This window comes from Xiphophorus hellerii, chromosome 14, assembly GCF_003331165.1.
Source record: "Xiphophorus hellerii strain 12219 chromosome 14, Xiphophorus_hellerii-4.1, whole genome shotgun sequence".
NCBI lineage: Eukaryota > Metazoa > Chordata > Actinopteri > Cyprinodontiformes > Poeciliidae > Xiphophorus > Xiphophorus hellerii.
Window position 1 is genome coordinate 15,135,720 of NC_045685.1, and position 22,526 is coordinate 15,158,245.

At 36.5% G+C, this 22,526-nt stretch overlaps 1 protein-coding gene across 4 annotated transcripts in view; it reads right to left on the bottom strand.

Moving 5' to 3' along the window:
• Positions 1 to 22,526, bottom strand: part of LOC116732982 (phospholipid-transporting ATPase ABCA1) — a 188,758-nt gene that overhangs the window by 115,280 nt on the left and 50,952 nt on the right. For 3 of the 4 annotated variants that reach the window (XM_032583601.1, XM_032583602.1, XM_032583599.1), the window contains exons 13-16: positions 18,984 to 19,189; positions 17,289 to 17,465; positions 8,105 to 8,327; positions 3,969 to 4,190 (exon numbers count right to left, since the gene is read on the bottom strand). In XM_032583601.1, coding sequence (XP_032439492.1) covers positions 3,969 to 4,190; positions 8,105 to 8,327; positions 17,289 to 17,465; positions 18,984 to 19,189 — 828 coding nt within the window. Of the gene's footprint in view, positions 1 to 3,968; positions 4,191 to 5,266; positions 5,490 to 8,104; positions 8,328 to 17,288; positions 17,466 to 18,983; positions 19,190 to 22,526 lie in introns of all 4 variants that reach the window. The other variant, XM_032583600.1, reaches the window with a different exon arrangement.

Below are 22,526 nucleotides of genomic sequence, written 5' to 3' on the forward strand. Positions count from 1 at the left end.
AGGTTTTTCTATGGAGTCTTAATTGGTCTGTACTTTGAATAGGCCACTCTTGGTGAGCTGGTAATTATGCTATACGTTTCATTTTAAGATGGTAAACTGAACAGGTCTTTGTGAGATGTTCAGAGGGATGTCATTTCATAACCTAACCCCGATTTAAACCTTCCCAAAACATTATCCCCTGTTCTTTGGTCTTCATGATACTGATGGTTCACTGAATAAATTTAAACTGAGGACCTTGCAGGACAGTTGTATTTAAAATTAAACTGAATTACACAGAGGTGACCTCTATTTAACAGCTATGTTACTTTTATTAGAAAGTATCAGAGTAATTGGTGGCTGAATGATAAGTTTAACAACCTTGTATCATTTCCATTTGACTTCACAATCACACAATTAGTTTTGATCAAGCACATAGAATCCTAACAAGATCAATGGAGAGTTGTGGTTGTAACATGACAGAATGCGAAAAAGGTCACTAAATTTGTGTATTTCCAAAACAAATTGTTTAAAATTAATGAACTAAATGATTGCGCCATAAAACGTCGAGCTAATGAAAAGAAATGGTTGAAAAACCATCTTTAATTACCGAATTTAGGTGATGCCATGAGAGACTGTTGCCACCCGACAAGATGGACAGCCGAATCCATCTGCTCCAAACAAAAATCTGTTGGATTTTTCATACAGCGGGAAATTGCAAATGATGGTTTGCCCGCGTGAGACATCATCTGCCATGGCCCCTCGTTCCACATTGCCATGTTGCCCGCCAGCTGTTTCATCACACCTCATTTGCTCGCAGCATTTATACTCCTGCACAAGTGTTTGCTGAAGCTTGAGAGACGAATCATCACGGATAGCCGAGGTTACACAACTACACAGAGATGTAGAGAGAGGACAAGCGAGAGAGCAGCTCTGTGGCTGACGCCAAGCCTCTAGCCTGCCTGCCTCCTAACCCTGCTGGCAGCATCTTGCACTGCCCTCCGCTGCCCATCTGCCAATCAGTCAACAGATGAGGGCTGACAGCGGGGCGAAGGGCCACCCATCCTTGACCTCTGTATGAACGGCTGACAAAACAACAAGAGCCCAATCCTTTTGGCTGTTGAGAAAAGGGCACAAGTTGGGAGGCAGACAAAACAAGCCCCCTCTTATTGAACACATGTCAAACTGGAGATTTAGACATCATTCAGCTGGCTTTGGACAAAATCCATTGTTAAGAGAAAGAGTAATCAAGGTGGCTACTCTTTTTGTTCATTTTTGACAGTTATGACCGGTATTCTTGGAATGACAGGCAAAGAACCCCACAGGGATAAATACGTTTCTGTCTAAAAAAGTCTCCTTTACAAAGTGTTGTACCCATTCTTATTCTTAGATATAATTATTATTCTATCTCCAAGATGAAAATAAGTGGGGGTACACTGTACATTCTTTTACTAAAATCTTTTACAGAAAAAAATATAGTTCAAGCACATTAAGTCAATATTTTGCAGTATGCAGAACTACAATTCCAAGTATTTTGTTGTGGTCTCAACGAACTTAGATTTTTTTGAAATCGTTTGAATTAAAAAGAGGGTCTAATAAAATTAATTTTGGCACAAATTCTTAATTCCTTTTAGGTCTGGACTTTGCCCCTGTTACATCTGGATTGTTCCACTGTGAGACAATAAAGGATGTTTATATTTTTTCTGTTCTATACATCCATGTTCAAGTTGTCTCTGATTTCACTGCCTGAAAGAATACATGCCCACCGGATGATGTTGCCACTGCCAGCGATGTGCAGTCATTTTTACATAAACATCAATAATCTGAACAATTATAGAAATGCAAAATTATAGTCCAATCCACTATGTTGTTTTGGTTTAATTAAAGTTTTAACAATTGTTTTAGAGTTGTGATTATATAATGTGTGGACCGCTGCTTTGCTGCAGCTAAATGTGAATCCTAAATAAACTAAACTGTCATTTCCTCTTTGACTTTGTACTGTGTTTCAGAACAAATGCTGAAATAGACAAAGCTCTATGTAACAGATTGTGAAAATGACCTTCTTTTTAAGACACTTCTTTCAACTGTGGATTCCAGAGTATGCCAGTGGAGTCATGTAACTACTGCTTGCTGTCATAAAACCATAGATCAATTAATTGATTTCAAAGAAGAGCCTGAAAAGTTCCACATTATTTTTGTGGAAGCTTAGCAATTTTCAGGATTTTCCTGGACTTAATGGCTAATTGAAAATATCTCTGGTTATAAAGTACAAAGGAGGTTTAGCCCCTCTCCTATTTCTATCTCATTAAAAAAGAAAGGAAGTGGTCAAAGCACAGCAGAATTGTCTTTGTTTTACCTCTGTGCACTGCCTGAAGCTCTCCCTTCAGCACACAGGTGAATATTGTCTTTACAAAATGGAAAAAATTCGTTCAGATTAAAAACCAAAGTATCAAGGCCGCTGTGTGCGTGTGTGTTAGGGGGTGGGGTGTGTTGGCCTTGGAATGATGTGGTTTTATCTGAGCTGAATGAAAAAAGGGAAACTACACACAGAGAGACCGGCACTCTGACAGAGAGAAATAATAAATTGGATTGTGGTTTGTGTCATAATTGCAGTTCCAAACTTGGGGAGGAAATGCAAATGACCCTTTAGGGTTTTTTCCAAGACCTAATAAGAGCGTTAATCTAAACAGGAGTTAATTTTGTTTCCAACACTGAACAGCCAACTGTGGACTTTAAAGACTGGTTCTAATGTGCCATTAAGTCAGTGCTGCAATAAAAGTAAACAAATGCTTTTGTTTGGAGCTGGGTATATTGAAATTCCTACATATTCCAGAACATTGACTGGGTAAGCTGAGGTCTTCAAAGGAAGCAGCCATGAATTTGGACACACCCAAGAAGATTGATAATCAGAGAAGCTACCAAGAGGCTCATGGTAACTCTGGAAGAAATGCAGGGAACTACCGCTCAGGTGTCAAAATCGGAGAACTGTTCGCTATGCCTGTAGCAGGTTTGAAATGAACGAGTGTCAAGAAAAGAAATAAATTCATTGTTGAAACATATAGCCCTGTTTGCAGTTTTCCACAAGCCATAGGAGACACAGCAAAGTCAGAGACTTTGGATACTTTAAATCAAAGCAAATTCATGGTGTAGAATTTGCCATGAGTCTAGTCAAAGTTCAGACTTTCCATTTGATATTCCATTCACTTCACACATTAATGTTTGTGTTTATAAGAGGACACAATGTTGTCCAGTGAAACAACATAAAAACAGTGACCATAAAACATCTGATGCAGCATTTCTGAAACAGGCAAAATGCTGCATCAGCAAAAATGCTGTTTAAGGATGCATTGGCACACACCTCAATCAAGAATCAAGATTTAACATCCTTCTATCTTCAACACGCGGTGTGAAGACAAATAATACCACAAGTTTAATGAAGGTCACACAGAAAGGCTACACTGAAAGTTGAGCAGCGCTATACTGTTTGTTGTTACTCAGAAACAGGAGAAAATACAATGAAAATGTCTTTTCATTTATGCAAATCTTTTCTGAGAATCCTCATGTGAAAATATAGCAGCGCAAACAAACCGTAACAAAAATTTATGGAGACATCATGAATACAAAAAGCATTTCCTAAAAGCAGCCCCATTGTCATTTAATGTCACTACCATCCTTAATTCATTTGCAAGACTTCACAAATCCCATTTTACCATCTGTTGGCTTGCAAAGACGATGACAAATCTGAGATGGATATTACTGGTGCTAGAGGTGAACTCACTCCTTTCACTATAAAATACTCTGGGTCTTTTTTTTTTTTTTTTTAAAGGATCAGTCAATAGACATAGGACGAACAACTGTGACTTGAAATTTTGATCAAAATAGTTCAAATATAACCTTGGAATAACACTGAGGATAAAATCCACTCATACTTATAATAACAGCAGGAGAAGATATAATAAAAAAAGAAACGTTAGAGCTAAAGATGGACTTACCACAGCCACCTTGGCCCTGAAACCCATGACGTCCCTCCAGGCGTAACAGAGGCTGTGTGGCAGGTAGAGGAGAAAGAAGATGAGGCCGCCACACGCCGCCGCTAAATTGGCCTTAGAGAAGAAGACGCTAATGAGGAAGCACTGGGAGATGGTGGCCAAACAGAAGACCAGCAAGAAGACAAAGATTACTGAGGGGTCGCTGTACTGCAGGATTTTGCCGTACTGTGTGTGAAAAGTTTGGTGAAAAAGACAGAGAGAAAAGTTAGTCTCAAAAACACTGCAAAGTTCCTAGAGGTAATCACAAAGGCAGGTTGGGAAGAGAATGATCATCAAAGCAGATTTATCACAGAAACAGACCACACAGAGTTATTTTAGAACATGACTAAAACCTCTCTTGTTCAAAACAGATTTCCATCCATCTGTTGCAGCAGGTTTGATTAGCTACAACTCAGATACATCATGCATGTCCTTTCTCCTTTTGGTTGTACTCTTTCCAGTTTACCTTTTGGGGAATTTTCAACAATTTGAGGAAATCAAAAATGAACAGAGAGGTTTCAGTTCATATTACAATTTCTGAATTTGTATGGCTTTTCTAGTTCCGGCAGAGTAAAAGATGATTTTGGTTAACACCTATTCGAAGTGATGTATACCGAGTTTGGCCACGGTATTTAAATTTTCTGAGACACTGAATGTTGGGTTTTCATTATTTGTAACCCATAATCGACAAAATTACAATAAACAAAGGCTTGGAATATGTAAATCTATGTTATTTTTTCTATAAAATAATATCTTTCTGAGATGATTGACAAGAAATATTGCACTTTTACACCATATTCCAATTTTTTTAGAAGTACCTTTATTAGCCTAAATATAGAGGAAAAATTTGAAAAAATGTTATATATATATATATACCCTTTTAATGTGCAACACTTTTACTCTACCTGTTTGATGAAGGACCATTCTCTAATTTTCGAGAGCTGCTTGCAATCTATTCACTTTAAACAAAATCAGCAATGCAGTTGTAGTTTCTGTAACTAACTAAAAGAAACCATTGCACTACTGGGGAATATGGTTCTTCTGAGAAAGATTAAATCTCATTAAAGAGAAGTTCCTTGATGTAAAAGCCTGTTAAAATCAAAGAGAACATTTAAGGTCAATTGAGGTAAATTAATTATCTTCCAAGGTCAAAGTGCTGCTTAGGATAAAGCTATTGTTATTACTAAGATTAATGAATGACCAAATCTCTCCAAAACTAGAGTCAGGTCCTTTGAGCCAAATTTAAATTTTCCTTAAATCACCTTGAGTGTCAGAGTTAGAAGGAAAGCACTGATGGCTAGCGGCAACATGCTGGAAATCGCCCAGGTCAGCCAATAGATGCCGTTTCTCAGGCCCATGATTCTCACGGTCTCCTTCAGCCGCGCCTCTTTCTCAGAAACAACGCCTTTAACGATCATGGCCACTGAATAAATCCATGCTAAGGTTATGTACATGGGAAGAGAGCTCGCCAGCGATCGTAGGAATCTGAAAGGTGAAGGAGCATTACCAGAAAAGACAACCACTGTTTATTTCTTGGTACAGATGTAATGTATCATCCTACATTACATTTTGTACCACAGATCTAAAATAAGAAACTAGCAGCATAAACAACAACAGAGCTTTTAATAAATGTGCGCAGTAATAAACTTATGCAATAAGTTGATGCATTCTCTTTAAACTCAGAAGTGATTTTCTTTTGCTCCAATAGATAAATGTGTTGATAGCTGAATTCTGAATGAAAGTAAAATAAATACAACATAGTTTTTTTTAGTCTCTGGTAGGCATCTATCACTATACAACAAGAACACACAAAAACATAAACCAACTGGACTTTGGATGGTCTCTATAAGGTTTTGAAAAGATAACATTTTGTTGCCTTTTCCATGTAATAGAGCACTATAGATCCCCAACTGCTTAGAGTATACAGAAAACATCTGTGTGAAAGAATTGCTCAATCCTGAAGGCAGAGATGAACCTGGTAGAAAAAATACATTATATTGAACACGTGGCTCACATTTACTTGATTAGGTCGGTTATTAGAGAACATAAAATGGACAACATTGACCTGGTACCGATACTAGAACTTCACCAAACTGAGGTGACAGCGGTTCACGTAATTTATTGTTTTGCTATTCACAATGAAGCAGAAGGATGCCAACAAGCACCTGAAAAAAACAATTCAAGATTTCTACATCAGTAACACATCCCTTGGGTCTATATGGTGCTTTCTCTTTACTAGGGGTCCTTGATGGGGAGAAGCATCCATGCCTCCAAATTCCACATATAGGCTGGTTACTTTAAGACTAAAGAGTTGTGTGTCCAACAAGCTGTCGCTCAGTGAAAAGAGCTTTAATAAATGAGTTGCTACAGCGTTAGCCTAAAATACTGTAATAAATAGAAAACACCAATGAGGTTTCCAGCTTGCTGGTGGAACACAGTTAAACTGAGAGTGACATCATTCCAGAATCTTAATATGACAACCAGGTTAAATGGAATCCAGCACATGTATCACCCACATCATGCATAAGAAGGCCCATTGAAACAAGAGATTAATCTAATAATTAGCTTCATATTCAACCTCCTGTGTAGTGGCTGACAGAAAGGTGAAATGAAAAATGTCATTTCTTCGAAGGTACATTGCATCTGACCAAGTTGGGACTCTCATCCTGAGAAGTGTCTGGTTTAGAAAGGTCAGTGGCGGAGACTGATGACTTGTTAGACCCGTGCCAGTGGTGTTGTGAGGAGGGGGTCACACAACAGTCTATCACACAAATGTCACACAAAGTTCCTTCTTTCTTTGAACATGGCATCAAGTGTGCTGCTTCACACACAGCATGTAATTGTGGCTTCTTGGAGTTTTCCATTAAAGGCTTTTCATTTTGGTTTGTGGAAGGGGTGAGTGAGGGAAGAGAAAGACCTCTTCAGTTCTTCAGCTGGTTGGCTCACAATACTGACCGATATTAAACCCTTCAGTGATGATACTATGGATTTGGAACGCAGTTATTGGAGTAAAATATTTACCACCAAGCAGAAATATGGGAACAGCAAAAGATCCATTTGGAAAGTTGATCAAACAACTCCTTCACTGAATTGATCTGATGTGGGAGCCATGTATGGGAACACTGCAAATAAATCCACCTGGGTGCCAGACAGTAAAATCATTATCTCTGCTATAATGGAAGAGAAAACAAGTGCGCAATGACGGAGGACCCAGGTGCATGTGACTAAACTGCTTGTTGGTAGACCTTATCCAGATACAGCGTTTGATAATTACCATTTGATTCACAATTATTATTAATGTGCTGAAAATGGCTGTGAAATTATCATTTAGAACGAGCCTGTGATCTGAATGCACAGGCACTGCTCTGGCTCCTACGCAGCAGGCAACTAACTCAATTTATTGTTATTAATGTTTACAAACTGTTGAGAGCTCGCAAATGCATTAGGCTGATGGGAAATTACATTTAACCCAGCTGCTCGAGTATCGGTTTCTTATTTATCAGCCACATTTTCCAATTAAACTGCTCAAATTGATTACACTCATCCCCAATAACCATCATTTTTACTTCATTAAATGTGCCGTCAAAACAAGAAGTTTTTGAAGAGTGTGCAACATTTAAAGGGGGTCCTGCTTCACCGTGTGAACACTAGAGGCGTGGTTTCTTTTAACGCAACAGCTTGTGTTTATTTCTGCAATCACAAAAACACACAGCACCAAACATGCACTTCCCAAATTATAAAAGAGGAGCAATTACAACTGTATCCTCTGATTACAGGAACAGAAGAAAACACAAGTGCAGTTTTGGTTGCATGCTTAATTAATTAGACGGATATGGCTGATTAGAAGATTTGCAGATAATGATCTGATTCTACGCTCATCAATTAGTTATGATTAACAAAGAGAGAGAGAACCAAAACACAAAGCATAAACAGCTTTTGTCCAGAATGACCTATGTGAGATTTACTTGTAGGCAAAAAAAATTTTTTTCCAGGTTCCAAACTTCGTGGACTTTGAAAAGCTCTAAAATCGGCTTGGATAACCTTCACATTTTATGCTTTGAGTTTTGATACTTTCAATTGAGCAACCCTATCTTACTGACCTTGAGCATGATACTTATGAGCACACATGGAACTGTGAGCAGAACAATGTTCTCTGTGAACCTGGAGGACCAGAGTGCGCCATTTTGAACACCAACGGCCCGCAGCACCTCCTTAAGCCGCAGCTCCTTCTCCAGCACCAGGCTTTTGATGGTCATGCACACAGAGTACATGAAGGCCAGCACCAGGAACATGGGTAGAATTGTTCCAATACTCTGGATAAAGCTGGGCATTGAGGAAAGCAACCATATAATATCAGAAGTCCGTCTTCACAAAGAGCACTCACCGTGGTTATAAACATGGAAATTGTACCTGCCAAACAGATTATTAGAAAGTACATTTACAAAGTTTCTGGGTGCTTCTTTTTTGGTGACATTTGCTGAAACATTCCAGCTAGCCTACTAAATAAAACTGAACAAATAATAACATTTTCCTTTCACTTTTCTGCTAAAACATAAAAAAAGAAAGACAGTCAGAAGTTTGAACAGGGAAAGCTCAGACTATTTCTACGCTGGGTTTTCTGTTTAGATGCACAACAAATGTACTTTTAGTAACTTTCTTGAATTTGAAGAAACAAATACAAAACCTGCTATTTAGCAAATTTAAGCAACTTTGCTGATTAAAACTAAAAAAGGGACAAATCAGTTTGAATTAATTTTAGACAACGCAAGGCTGTGCCTGTGATTTAAAGTTAGTAATGTAAAATTACAACTTTTTGTAAGTTCTAGATACTTCACTCTGAAAGACTTTGTTAGCTTTAGGTGGACAAAACTGATGTAAAACAAATGTTAAATCCACAAAGGCAGCCTTCCACAATGTTTGTCTTCATTTATTGAGTCAAAAGGACATGAAATGTCCTTCGGAGATAATAAAAGTTTTAAATTCCCAAAGAACAAACAAGACAATCTGAGCAGCATTGATGGACTCGATGCCTTCGAGGTGTTTTCATTTTTACGCTGAGCTAACCTTTATAAAGTTGGTGCATCAGCTCAATCGAGCATTTAGTGCTTCAGCTCATGCCTGAGATGATGTACGATTTGATGCCGTTACAACACAATAAGGCAATATTAAACTGGTTTCATAATGCCACCAAAATGCCATGTCAATATCTCCTATGCTGCCAATATAATAAAGTGCTTCCTTTGATTTATGAGACAGTGAAGGAGAGATATCAAATACGCTTTGACAAAGTGTTCAACATTAATGCTTGCATATCTATAAACACCGGAGATGTAGTGCAAGCAAAGCTCTGTTCAGCACAAATAGAAGGATGAACGAACCACGGAGAATCTGCTGTCGCTGGAGGAACGGAGCCTTTGTATCGAGAAAATACCGGTAAACACCTGATGAAAGCACATCTCCAGAGCGCGTGCAGAAATTAGGTTCTATTATTACTCTGGACAAATCTTTTTGAATTCCTGACGTTAAGGATCAGTTCGCTCATGCATCAATCTTTCTTTTCAGAAGGATGCTTTTGCATCTTTAATCCGTTTTCCCCGTACAGTTTTCTCCACAAACTACCATGAATTATCCCTTCAGTCAACATTTAAAGTGGTTACTCTGAAATTTTCTGTGCCAATCACAGTGCCATCCACATAATTGACATTCCTTGTAAGGATTAGTCAAAAGTGTTAAAGTAAAACTGACAATGTGGTTTAGAGATTTTGTTTTATATTTATTCACAGAAGAAAAAAAAAAAACAGAAAGTCATTTGTTTTTTTGTCAAGTTCTTTCTGAATATTCTGATAAATTTTAGAAAACGAATGGTGATTGGGTTATTTTAACATATTTGTTGGCGTTAAAAGGCATTGTATTAACAATATTGCAGATAAATATCAAAATTATATTAGGTTGGCTGCCTGGGTGCCAAATAATAAATTTTAAAACCCTCATCTTGGCCTTTATTGTGTCAATGGTGTTGCTGCTCTGTAATTAAGCCATTGTGGTATGTTCTGCTTTTATTGCTCTTCATTGTATTATTTATTTTTTATTTAATGGGGTTAAGCAAATTATTTTTTTATGCTTTATTGCTCTGTAAATAAAACGGATTTCGGTTTGCATAACAAGGAGTAAATATTTATAACTAATAGTGTAGGAAAGGTTCACAGTTCTAGACATCTGTATTCAAGCATGAATAAGAAATGTTAAAACAATTTTAAGTCAGGGTTCTCAATAAACAGTGGTACTTTGCAAAACAGTATCGAAACAAAAAGTGCTTATGGTGAGCTGCAAGAAATAAAAGTCCTGCTGCATTAAAAGTATAATAGGAGAAAGTATGATATTTTTGAGGACACTTACATAACCCTAAAGAAATTGATCGTCTTTCTAAAGACATCCCAGAAGATTAGGGAAAGGATCATTTGACATCGTGTCCTAAACGTTCACACCCATATCAACCGAATCCAAAACCCTGCACTAGCTTACGTACATAAAATTGTCTCTTTGAAGAGATAATTAAATCGATACACAGTCACAAATAGCTAACTGATATGTATGAAAGCCTCCAGTAAGATGCACATAAAGCAAGAATACTAATTCTGGCATTATCTGCTCCAAACAGGCTGTAGCGACTGACGTCCTGTGTGAGTTAACTCCTTCTGTGACTGTTTTCTCCCTGAGGAGGAGGAGATCAGTCATGCACACTGTGTCTGACACTGACAACCTTGCCACCAAGACTCTCGTGAATTATACATCTGCTGATCGATCAAAGGTGCTTAAGTAATAGAACCTGAGGCGGCCCGTGGGGCTCTGGTAACATTTTGAGGCTGGCCTAAATTTGGGGAAGTTGTTAAACGGATAAATCGAGAAAGAGAAGACTCACCTCCCTCACAGGTTTGCTTAAAAAAAAAAAAAAAGGTTCCGGTCTCATTTTTAACAAATATACCATTTAGGTTTTGTGCTTGAAAAGGTGAAGGACTTACTGAAAGGAATAGCCTGTATTTTCTTATTTAGGTTCTTTTTATAGCTTTTAAGAATCACATATTAGGAATTATTTCTGTTTATTTTCCAAATAGACAAATTGCATTTGCAGTTATATAATTAGTTTTTTCTCTGTTTTATAGAAATGTGGTTTCATAGTGTAGTTAAATGTTAACATAAAGAAACTAGTTTTATTAATATATACTGTTTGGAATATTTTTAGCAAATGAAAATGCTTTAACTAGAATGTGAGAAACTATGTAATATTTTTCAACTGGGAAAAAAAAATCCAAATCCAAAATAGGAGAGTAAAAGAAACAGGTTAATTAATATAATGCAACATATTAATATTGCCAATAAAACATTACAATTATGTAATTAGCATACAGCACAGGAAGTGTCAGTGTCAGTTACTCAATTGCTAAACACCATGTTTAATTCTAATAGAAAATTTTCAACCAAATTCAGAGACTGACAAAGTAAGAAGCCATAAGATGTTCACATGCAACTCTCTCAAACACAGCAGCAAATCAACAACAGATGTCGGAACAAAAAAAATAAATAGTGTCCAGACCTCAATCTAATTGAAAGTCTTTAAAAAGCCTCAAGTGACTTCTGCCCACAAGCCTAAGTAAACTAAACCAATGTTGTAAAGAAGTTTTGCCAAATTTCTTCTTACCGAATAAAGAGATTAACAAAGTCATTGTTGCTAAAGCCGGTTCTTCAACCTCATGATTCTTAGTTCTTTCACACATCTTTTAATTTTGGCCTAAGTTCTGTGTATGAAATAATGACAGCATGGATTGTATGTTTTTGTACGCTGCAGATTAAATTAATATGACCTTTGAACATGGCAAAAAACAGATTTTTATTATGGCCCAAGTCTTAAAACCTTAGAACTGAAAGTAGACATTTCTATTTACTATGTCTGCATGCCAATTTCTGATGAAAGTTTGATGCATACTTTGCTTTTGCTTGTGTACAATGAATAGATCTGCATTTGATGCAGTGCCGGCTTCTTGTGAAAGTGTCTTTCTTCATAGAATGTGAATCTCAGCTAATAACCCTCCTGACTTCAAACGTGAGGATATGTAATGTTTTGAGTTTTTTAGACTTCCTTGCTCTTATGGCTTTTTGCTTCAGCGCTTTCAAACTTGAAATAAAATGCTTCATACTCAAAATGAAAAAATCTACAATGGTCTTCAGCTTGCATGCTGCGGTGCCTTAATAAAAATCTGTTTTGGACAAAAAATTATCTTTCCTGCACTTCTGAGCAGTCCAGCTGTCTCACCAGAGACTCTTAATGGAGGACACTGCTGCCGTTTGGCATTTGGTATGCAAAGAACAGTCTATGTGTTTGTCAAAGTACTTCTCCAACACTTCAACTTTTCTCCCACCAGACCAGGTGCTCCCAAAGTCTTTTAAATGTTCTCCAACTCAATGGGAGCTGTCATCCATCCTAAACTTAAGAGTTCTATTCAGCCACTCTGCCATAAAAGGCTGATTGATGGAGGATGCGGTGCTGGCTGCAACTCTGGCTAGTTTTTAAGCCCAGCGAAAGACATCTAAAGCTCTATCAGAGTGACCTCTGAGCACTTGACTCACAAGTCACTCCGTTTGACCAAACAGCAGAGCTAAGTCTGCTTGGAACTGGAATATAACATGTTGGCTATATTAAAATATAACCTAAATCTGACAGCAGTATTAATATGATCATCCCTCAATAAAAATTGGAGTGACAAATAACTTTCAGTTGTTTTGAACTTCAACACTTCAACATTAGTATTAAACACAAATACTGATGTTGACATAAACATGATGCCAGGGCTTAGTTATAGGTTTCATAACTAACAACATCCAATATGTGTAAAGATCCACAAAATAGGTGGTTGTTATAGATTAATTTTACATCTTGTTCCCAATGTGAAAGATAGGAAAAAAATTACTTAGTGCCTTTGTTCAGTCTTGGCTTTTAGAAATTCCAGTTACATCAAATGCTTTAGTGGGCAACTTTAGGCACTTAGCAATTTTATTCCACTAATTTCCCAACTTAGTTATGACAATAAAGAAATTTGAGTAAATGGTATGTTCTCCTTCTTTTCCCTATTTTGAAAATTGGTTAAAAACATATTGACATCTGTGTCAACACTATTTAAACCCCAAGTAAACTGGAAGTTATTGATTATTAACCCAAAATTTTAGAAACAATGCTTTGCTAAAAGCTACTAATTATTGATTTGGGATTTATTGTCAGCTGGAATTACAAGTACAATTATTATAAATGTCTCACATTTATAAGAAATGTGGAACATTAACCATTATCCTGCTGCAATAACAAAATATAACAATGGAGATGAATGGGAAAAAAAATACAGTTAAGCCCACACAATTAACATTTTAGTCAGACTGAAAGAGTAAATATTAAAAGATTACTTTAAACCTCAATTTGCAAGGGATACAAATATTTCATCTAACTGGAATCTGGAATACTAGAATATTTTAAATGTTTCATTTTTTTTAAAGTTTTCACAAATATAAATGAAAAGAGCAATAAAAATAAATTCATGGCTTAAAATTATATAAGATATGACCTATCAGGTAGGAGGTAGGGCCACCACGATTTAATCATTTTCACAAGTGAGAGAGAGAGAGATTACAGTTCAGCTTGCATTAATTTACATTTTAACAGAAAGATAGTTGCACTGCATATGGTTATTGCAACCTGGAGAAAATGCATTTTCTTTTGTATCTTGTACATTTGAGAAGTAATACATTGTGATCATTATCATTGTCAACAGTCCAGATTGACCAGCTTCACTTGAATTGAGTTTCTTTATCCTGCTCATGAAGCCATCAAACTAACAGATTTCGAGGAATTAATCTTTGTATCACATTCCTTACAAACCCACCACTTTTACTGTAAAAAGTATCTTTGCATCGCTCAGTGTGAATGCTACGAGATCGCAACAATGTCCCACAGGAACATAAACAACAAGCCTTAACAAGCTCTTATTGTTGATTCAGACAGCGTTGACATGCCATAGTTCTACACTCTGAGAATTACTTTGGTGGCAACAGCTGCTTAGATCTGTAACTCTGAAGCTGAATTAGTTTTAGTAGAATATGTTAAAATATGTCCCAATATGTTCAGTGAATTTAGACAGGAAGAAACAAATCTTCTAATACTAGGAGTGATACTGCCAGTTCATTTTTAAAGGACCTATACAAATGTTTTATTTTTTCTGTTGTGTGTTAAAAGACATATTTTTCCACAATTTTCTTGTGGAATTTTCCAGATCACCAGTATCGATTAGTCCAGCATGCTGCTGATCTGAGGTAATGGTCTATGCATATAAAACTGAATGTCTCAGTTGAATTTGTTCTTGTAAACAAGTAAAAAAATAAAATAAAATAAAAATCGCTATAGATCATCTCTGCTTGTTTCTGTTTCATATCAATTCTTTGTGAATGTGAGACCTGCTGATGTGGAGCAGCACCTCAGGATCCAAACAAGACATGCCTTTGATTTAGGAACGTGCAGCAGAGCAAAGGCTGCTGATAAAAGAACATTTATGTGATATCAGGGCCCTGCAGGGGTCTGGCTGCATCCCACGCTGCCACTGCAGGCCTGCGCTCAGTGTGTAAGAGACGGTACTGGGAGCTAAACCAGTTTGGTTATCTCATGTTGAAAATGCCAACAGGGTCAGCTGTTGTTGAAGCTGCCCAGATAGCTCTGGTTCTTCAGGTGTTTCACTGCCAACAATGCAAAGGGTTGAACTGAGGTAGGAGAAAAGAAAAATATTGCTAACGCAGGTACAAGCATGAGCTTTAGGGTTCAGTAGAGAATATTTGGATGATGGAAATGTTGTTTATGTAAGTTTTGAAGGAAAAAAACAAAGTTTAAAAAGAGCACGATAAGTTCTCATAAAGCCAATGATGCGATTGCTTCGGGCTACTGTCAAAACAATTCAGTATGCATAAATTACATATGATAAACTTAATAGTTCATTTTCTGTTAGTATAATCAAATGTATATTAAGTCATGTTAGAATAACAGGGGAAAAAATCATATAGTAATTAAAATAAAAAGTCTATTTATTAAATCTAGTGTACCTCAGGGTTGTATATTGGGTATTATAGTTTTTAGTATAATTGTTGACCTATTCTAGTCTGTTATATGTTTGCTCAGGATGCTGCTGTATATCTACTTACAAAACCAAGCATGAGATTAAGCATCAGCTTTGATTATTTGATGCATGTCCCCTTATATAAGACTAGTGGCTGTTGAATAATGTCAGCGTTGTTTTTATTTTGTAATGTATTTAATTCCCGTTTTGTGATTGTGTAATTTTAATAATTGTGGATTTTAGTATTTCAAATGAGAATTAGACTGTGCATTCTAATCTAGTAAATTTACATGTTGATGTTCACTTTCCCTTTTAAGCAAGCAAGATTGTATTATTCCATTCAGATGGTATCATTTACTGTCGTTTTAAATCTGTCCTTTACTTTAAATCACATATTAAAGCAAAGGAGGCATTTAGTTTTTGAGAACAAAAACAAGAAATGGACTAACACATCAAAAATGTCAAAATACCTCTTCTATCATATTCCCTGGTAAAATAACTGAGGCTGAAAAACAGTTTTCCACAACATGGCTTTCTGTGTTTTAATGGTTCTTACTTTCTGTGCTGTCATTCTGAATAATTTAGATCTAAAAGGGTAGTTTTCAATGTTAATAATTTAAAGAAATTGTCCAAATCTCTTGACAGGCAAAGAGTTGGTCTCTGGAAAGCTGTAAGACACCTTTTTGTGCAAATATTTGTTGTGTTTTCAAATGCCACTGTACACATGTAGCATTAAAAGCTGTATGAAGTCAAGTGACCTGAAGTTGAGTTAAATGTTTTCATACAAGAATCTACCAATATCCACTTTGCTTGTTTAAATTTTGCATAGCGAGAAACAATACGCAATTGATTCTGAATTTTATTACAATTATCCATCTTATTGATGACATCACCTGTTTTTTTTATTTATGGAGATAATACCACTGCATGGTTGGAAGCTTTTTCCGTGTGGTATCTTCTATTTGATGCTGAATGTCACAGCCCTCTCTGTTTTAAACATTTATTTCTTTGATTGTACATCTGGGAAAGAGCTCTTCCTTACTTACTTGAATGTTATGATTTTTGTCTTTCCTATCTTGAAGGGAACCTAAGAAAAGTTGGCCATTGTGTCACATCATATTTATACCTCAGAAAAACAGGAGGACATGTATTACTAAAGTAAATAAAGGTACTAAAGTAAAATGACTCAAGACATACAAAATATTAAAAGAAAAATTAATCAACTCTACTAGGGTTTAACCTTTACATTCTTGTCTTTCACCCATTTGTTCCCCTGTAATTTCTTTTCTATTTTTTTGGTCACAGTTAAATGTTTCAGATCAAACTAATTTTACCAGCCAAAGATGGCCTTGGCAAATTCTAAATTACCCAATTTTAACATTTTTCAAATTATGATTTCACTTAGTAAGAAAAAATAAGCTATTCAAACCAAGAACAACTAGTTGAGCCAACCTTGACTTCAACAACTGCCATCAAACTGTGAAGTAATTGTGGCATATTTCAATTTCCAAAACTGAATGAATTTTGAATAAGGTCAGGAGCTGATGGTCAGAAATTCTTCTTCACTATTTTCTGGTGGAGAGCTGAGTTCATGGTTCCATTGTGTTTGACATACTCAGATTATCTTTGTCAGGTATTACACTTTATTTGAAAGAAGAAATGTGTTATTTTCATATAAAGAAATTGAAGAAGGTGCACTTGGGAGAGAATGAGATACAGGAAAGCATTGAAACTCTGACTGGTATCTTAAATAATTAAACACAACCTAATTATAAGAAAACTTCCTGTGGTTTGGCTAAAATCAATACTTTTGACTTACTCTGGCTGTTTTGCTGTTTTCTTTGATTCTACCTCCCTTGCTGACCCTCAACATATAACCAAATTCCCTCTCTTCTTTAGGTATTCGCTATTGGACACAAGCATAACAGCAAATGTATTAAAGAAAAAAGTATGATGGATAAACTGACACATTTTTTCAGCAGGGAAATCTAAAAGTGCATAGGTAACTAATAGGGCCATAATATAACCATGTGGAACATTGAGAAGCGCCTCGAGTGGATAAAGTGGTATCCCTTGAAAACCTCCTTCCTCTATCTCCAATCACACACTTATGGTAACAGAGAAAAGCATTTGTACTCACGCATCATCAACAAAGCAAGGGTATGGGATTTGCTGGACGAAAACACCAAGCGGCTGAGACTTTGATGTTTGCAGTCGTATAACAGCGTGGTCGATCATGTCCTGCAGGTAAGCAAAGCCTCCCCAGATGTAGCGCAGGTCGTTAAAGGAGTTGTCCCTGGCTCCAGGAGACCATGACCTTATTAAAAAGAAAGTCAGACAATGATATGTTGCTTGAAAGGGCAAGTAAACCACAAACTGAGCAGCAAGGCATCTATCCTGACTATTTTGAAAGTCATTAATAAAATAAAATAAACAACTTATTCTGAAAAGAAAAAAAAAATGGTGTTGTGGAACATAAACCCTCCTCCTCTGGATTAAATCTTGATCTTATTTATTAAAGAAAAAGTTTACCATTGCATAAATACTTGGAGATATACTAGATAAACTGGCTACTGTCAGTTCTGATTAACAAAAGGTAAGTGAGAAAACTACAGAAAGTTTCTGCATTTATAAAAATTATTTTTTTCCCCCCCCCATCAACTTTACTTAAAATGCAGTCAAAATGAACAAAAAAACTATTCTGTTTTAATGTTTTGGGGCTAGAAACCATAAACATAAAAATTGAGGTAGTTGAGATAAGACAGATGTAACTTCTTCAAAAAATCACAAGCGGCATTTTAGTGCTATGTTCCTTGGGTGTTTGGGTTTGGGGCTTTTATTGGGTTTTGATCTTTTTCCTGTTAGCTATTCATGTTTCGTAGGTCTTGATATATTCTGCAATTTCTCTGTCATTGTTGTGTAATTTCTTTATGCATTGTATCTTTCTTTATTCTTGTGTTCTGTTTCCTGTACTTTTGTATTTAGCTCTTACTGTCAGGCTTTTTACCTTTTAGTCTTTGAGCCTCACTTCAGCTCCTTTAGTCTCCTCCCTCGGTTTCCTTGCATTTTCCTTTCCACGTCTGTACCATCTTTTTTCTGGTTAGTTCATCTGGTTCTTTGTTTCTAACCTCAATATTTAATATTGTTATTGTCTTTCTGTTTCACGCCTATGTATAGTTGCCGTCATGTTTCACTGTCTGTACCTAGGCCCTCCCAAACAATTTGTTACACAGAAATCAGAATGTGTTAGTTCACAGTCAGAAATATCACTAAAACAGTGTTTCCCAACCCTGGTCCCCAAGGCACACTGTCCTACATGTTTTAGAGGTTTCCCTGCTTTAACGTGCCTGATTCAACTGATTGCAGTTCAACAAATGCCTGTTAATCAGTCATCAATTGAAATCAGCTGGACTGAAGCAAGGAAATACCTAAAACATGCAGGGCAGTGTGCCTTGAGGACCAGGGTTGGGAAACACTGCACTAGAACATCTCCTACATTTAAAACTGCAGTGGACAGTTTAGGATTTATCAAGTTACACCTCAGCATCCAACTTGTCTTTTGTGTGTAGGAAATAGCCATTACATCCCTACTTTTGATTGTTTATACTTTACAAACTATTTGTAAGAATATTGCTACTAGTGATGAAAACTATAAAAGTCATCTTAATGTGACCTGAACAGTGTGGCTGTATGTAAAGTCCTTCCGAGAACTCATAGGACTAGGTAAAATGAAAGCAACATACACCTATTTTTATGATGAAGCTAATGTTAAGTCCTGTGAAAAAAGTTAGAACCAACAACAGATAAAGAAAGAGGTCATAAGAGAAGCCCATACCTTGATTTCAACTTGTTGGTGCGCTCCACCTCCTCAATGTCCATCCGAATTTTGTACTTCACATAAGGAGGGATGTGACTTGAGTTTGGATGGAGGTTCGCAAAGACAACTCCAGCCCAGAATGTGTCATTTTTCAGATGCTCCAAGGCTTTGTTCACCAGATGGGTTTCTGTCGCAGCTGCTTCAAACTTATTCAGATCAAGACACTGTCAACAAAATCAGAGAAAACCAAAAAGAAAAAAAAATATCTTACTTTACTATAACCCCTGTATTTTTCAGAGAATGGTTGTCTTTTTATTCAAACTTCTGGATTTCACATGAGGGAATAAAGCTGAGGCAGGAATAACCTCATTAGAAGAGCAGCAGATGGATTTTTAGGAGGAAAAAAAAGCCATTCACACAGCTATTGACTAAACCACACAGAGTGTAGTTCAAATTATCTGGAGCTGCCAGGGGGGTGGGAAAATGTTTTGGGCTTCAGTAGAGACGGGCAAATGAGATACAGGCTTGGTAACACTCCCCTGTTCTGCAGACTTGTCCCCTCGTTTCACGAGACGATAATGAGCTAGCCATCCTGGGAGGCAGCCACACCTGACAGATGTCCACGCATCTCAGTGCTGCAATAGTTTTATCATTTCTTCCCCCCCAGCAGCCAGCATTCTATATCAAGCAATGGCAGAAAATATTACAGCTACTCCATTTGTTCTGTACATAATAGAGAGGATAACAGGGCACTGAAGAGCTGGATGGGCCAAAAGTTTGGATAATGGCTGAGAAAAATGTAGGGAAGAAAATGTGCTGCTGAATAATTCTGGTGCCAGCTTGTGCGTACTGCAGAACATCTGGACTTTGACTGGGCCATTCTAACATCAAAATGCATTGATCTAAGCCTTCCCATGATAAGTGGATGTTTTCTTTGGATAAAATGCTGCTGAAAGAGTAATCGCTGCCACAGTATTAAGTCAGTTATGGTGTCTTACAGATGGTTTTCCAGCACTGTCCCTATTCCAGTGAGAATATACAGAAGTTGTCAGTTTGTACTTGAATATATTATTGCAATACTTAATTTAAAAGTGATAGTGATTCAAAGTCAATATGATATTACCTCCAACTGTGATTTATACACCACTAAAAGCAAAATATCCATGGACATTTTACTTTTAATTTCTTGTCTAACTTTAACTGAGAAAACATAAAAATTTGACTTTTTTAGCCCAAAAATCTTGGACCAACTCAGTTTCTGTTGAGTACTAAAAGGCAGCCTTGTTTTAGGCACTGGATCAACTATAAAATATTTAAACTGGATTAGACATCAATTAGCCACATTTTGATATTGCTAAGACTAAAGACATATCTTATTTTCTATGTTTATTTGATTAAACATGTCCTTGGGAGGGATTATTGTCACCATTAGTCTTTGAACAACAAGTTATACAATGATACTCAATACCAGACATAGACCACAGAAGGTGTTCAGTGTGTAAAATATTTTTTATGAAACTGACCCTATTCCCCCCCCAAAGAGAGAAATATTCCTACACGCCTGAAAATTTACATCTATTGCATTTACAAGTCCCTCAGAGCCTCTCCAGTCTGTTTACTTTGTTCTTTTGTCATGTTGGAACATAAGCACCATTCTTTGTTAACCTCAGTCCAAACAGTCAAGATGCTCCTCGAGGGCACAAACTCGATGTTTATGAATTTTATTTAGCTTTTTTTCAAAGACCACTGGGCTAGCAGCCAAATTTCAGCAAAATTATGTCATCAATCTGACTCCAGCTTGATAAAAAAAAAAAAACAAAGACCAGACCATGCTGAGAGCTCGGCTTTTCTCTTCGAAACCACACACGCAGTTGTTTACACACAGCTGCAACATGGCTGCTAATTTAAATGATGAGCTGATCTCCTTGGGATACACAAACACCGGATGAGTTACAGCCAATGTTCTAGTCAAGAGCGAACCATCACTTCTGCTGTTTATCCTTTAAACTTGTATACTCGTGGGGGGAAAAACCTCCAGCAGTTCATACAATGGCTTACACTGAATATTATTCTATTAAAAAAAAGCATTCATTTGAAGCAGTGTATTAATCTCTGTGAGCATCAGACCAGGGTTATTAGTAGCAACTAATTGAGTTTATTCCCAGGGATGCAAATGATGCAGTGGCAATTATTATTTTATCTGCTCCACCAAAAGCTCAATATGGTTTTAACGAAATAGAAGGAGGATGGGTGAAGTAATTTCATTCACTGCCTTTAAATGTGCAATTAGGCATGAATTTAGGGACTACTTTTTATACGTTTAAGATCGTCCAAGTCTTTTATTATGAAGGATTTTTTGTAGTTATTCTGCGGGATGATGTACAGCAATATTGGACTTACATTTCTGCTGTTCACATTGGGTAAACAAACCCTTTAAATAAAGTAAGTACATGACCATAGACTTACACTAACATGCAAAAAATGTTTATGCTACTGAAAATGGAGGTGAGAGGAGTGGGTTTTTGAGAAACAAGATAAAAACATAACCACCGGGTTATGACGCAACTCTTTAGCAAAGCTCAGGATGTTTTTGAATTCTCCTATTATTTTTTTGATAATGTTGATATTATCACCACCTACCGCCAAAATGTGGCCATGCTTAGTTAAAAATCCTTCAACAAATATAAATTTTAAACAGTAAAATTACATTTGTAATAAATTGTGATCTAGTATAGCGGCAGTCTTAATCGAGAATTCTGAAAAGTGTGCTATGCATCATATTCAGCCTCCTTCACGCTAATACCCCAAAATTAAATTAGGTGTTAGTGCCTTCAGAAGTTACATAGTAAATAGAGTCAACCCAAGTTTAATTTAATCCCATAAGTTCAGCTGTTCTGTGAAAGCCTCGTAGCATAATTAAGACCAAGAAACACAACACATGGGTTAGAGATAAACTTTTAGAGAAGTTTAAAGCAGGGTTATGCTGGGGTTTGAATCTTTTGTTATAATTTCACAAAAAATTGTTACTTATGTTAGATGTCAGCAAAGTACTTTAATCTTCTCTTGTACCTGCACTTTAAGCACTGCCTACTTTTTTTAGCCTTCCACTTTGCTCTAAAGAACCATTAAGCAAAATGACATTCAATAATGTGGGGTTTTTTTGTACTTTTACTAAGCATGGTGTATTATGAAGGATAATTTTACATCAACTTATTCCCCTGCTTATAAAAAAGTTGTAATTCCAATAAATATGCATGTGTCCACTGGAGTGAACAAACCTAGAAAATATGCTAGAATAGCTCTGTTATGTGTTTGGACTGAAAACAAAATCAACTAAGAAAACGGATTGCAATATTATGTACGGTATACCACAGGGACTTACACTACCATGTTACCTGCTGGTGAATTATTATGAGTGTGTTTATATATTGGCTGCACAGAAAAAAGAGACAGAAGAAAAATCTACTGCTATAGACTGTCAATATATCACTGTCAACCATATTATGTGTGTATTTTTACACACAGCGGCCTGTTTAATGGCCTTTCACATTTACTTCAGTC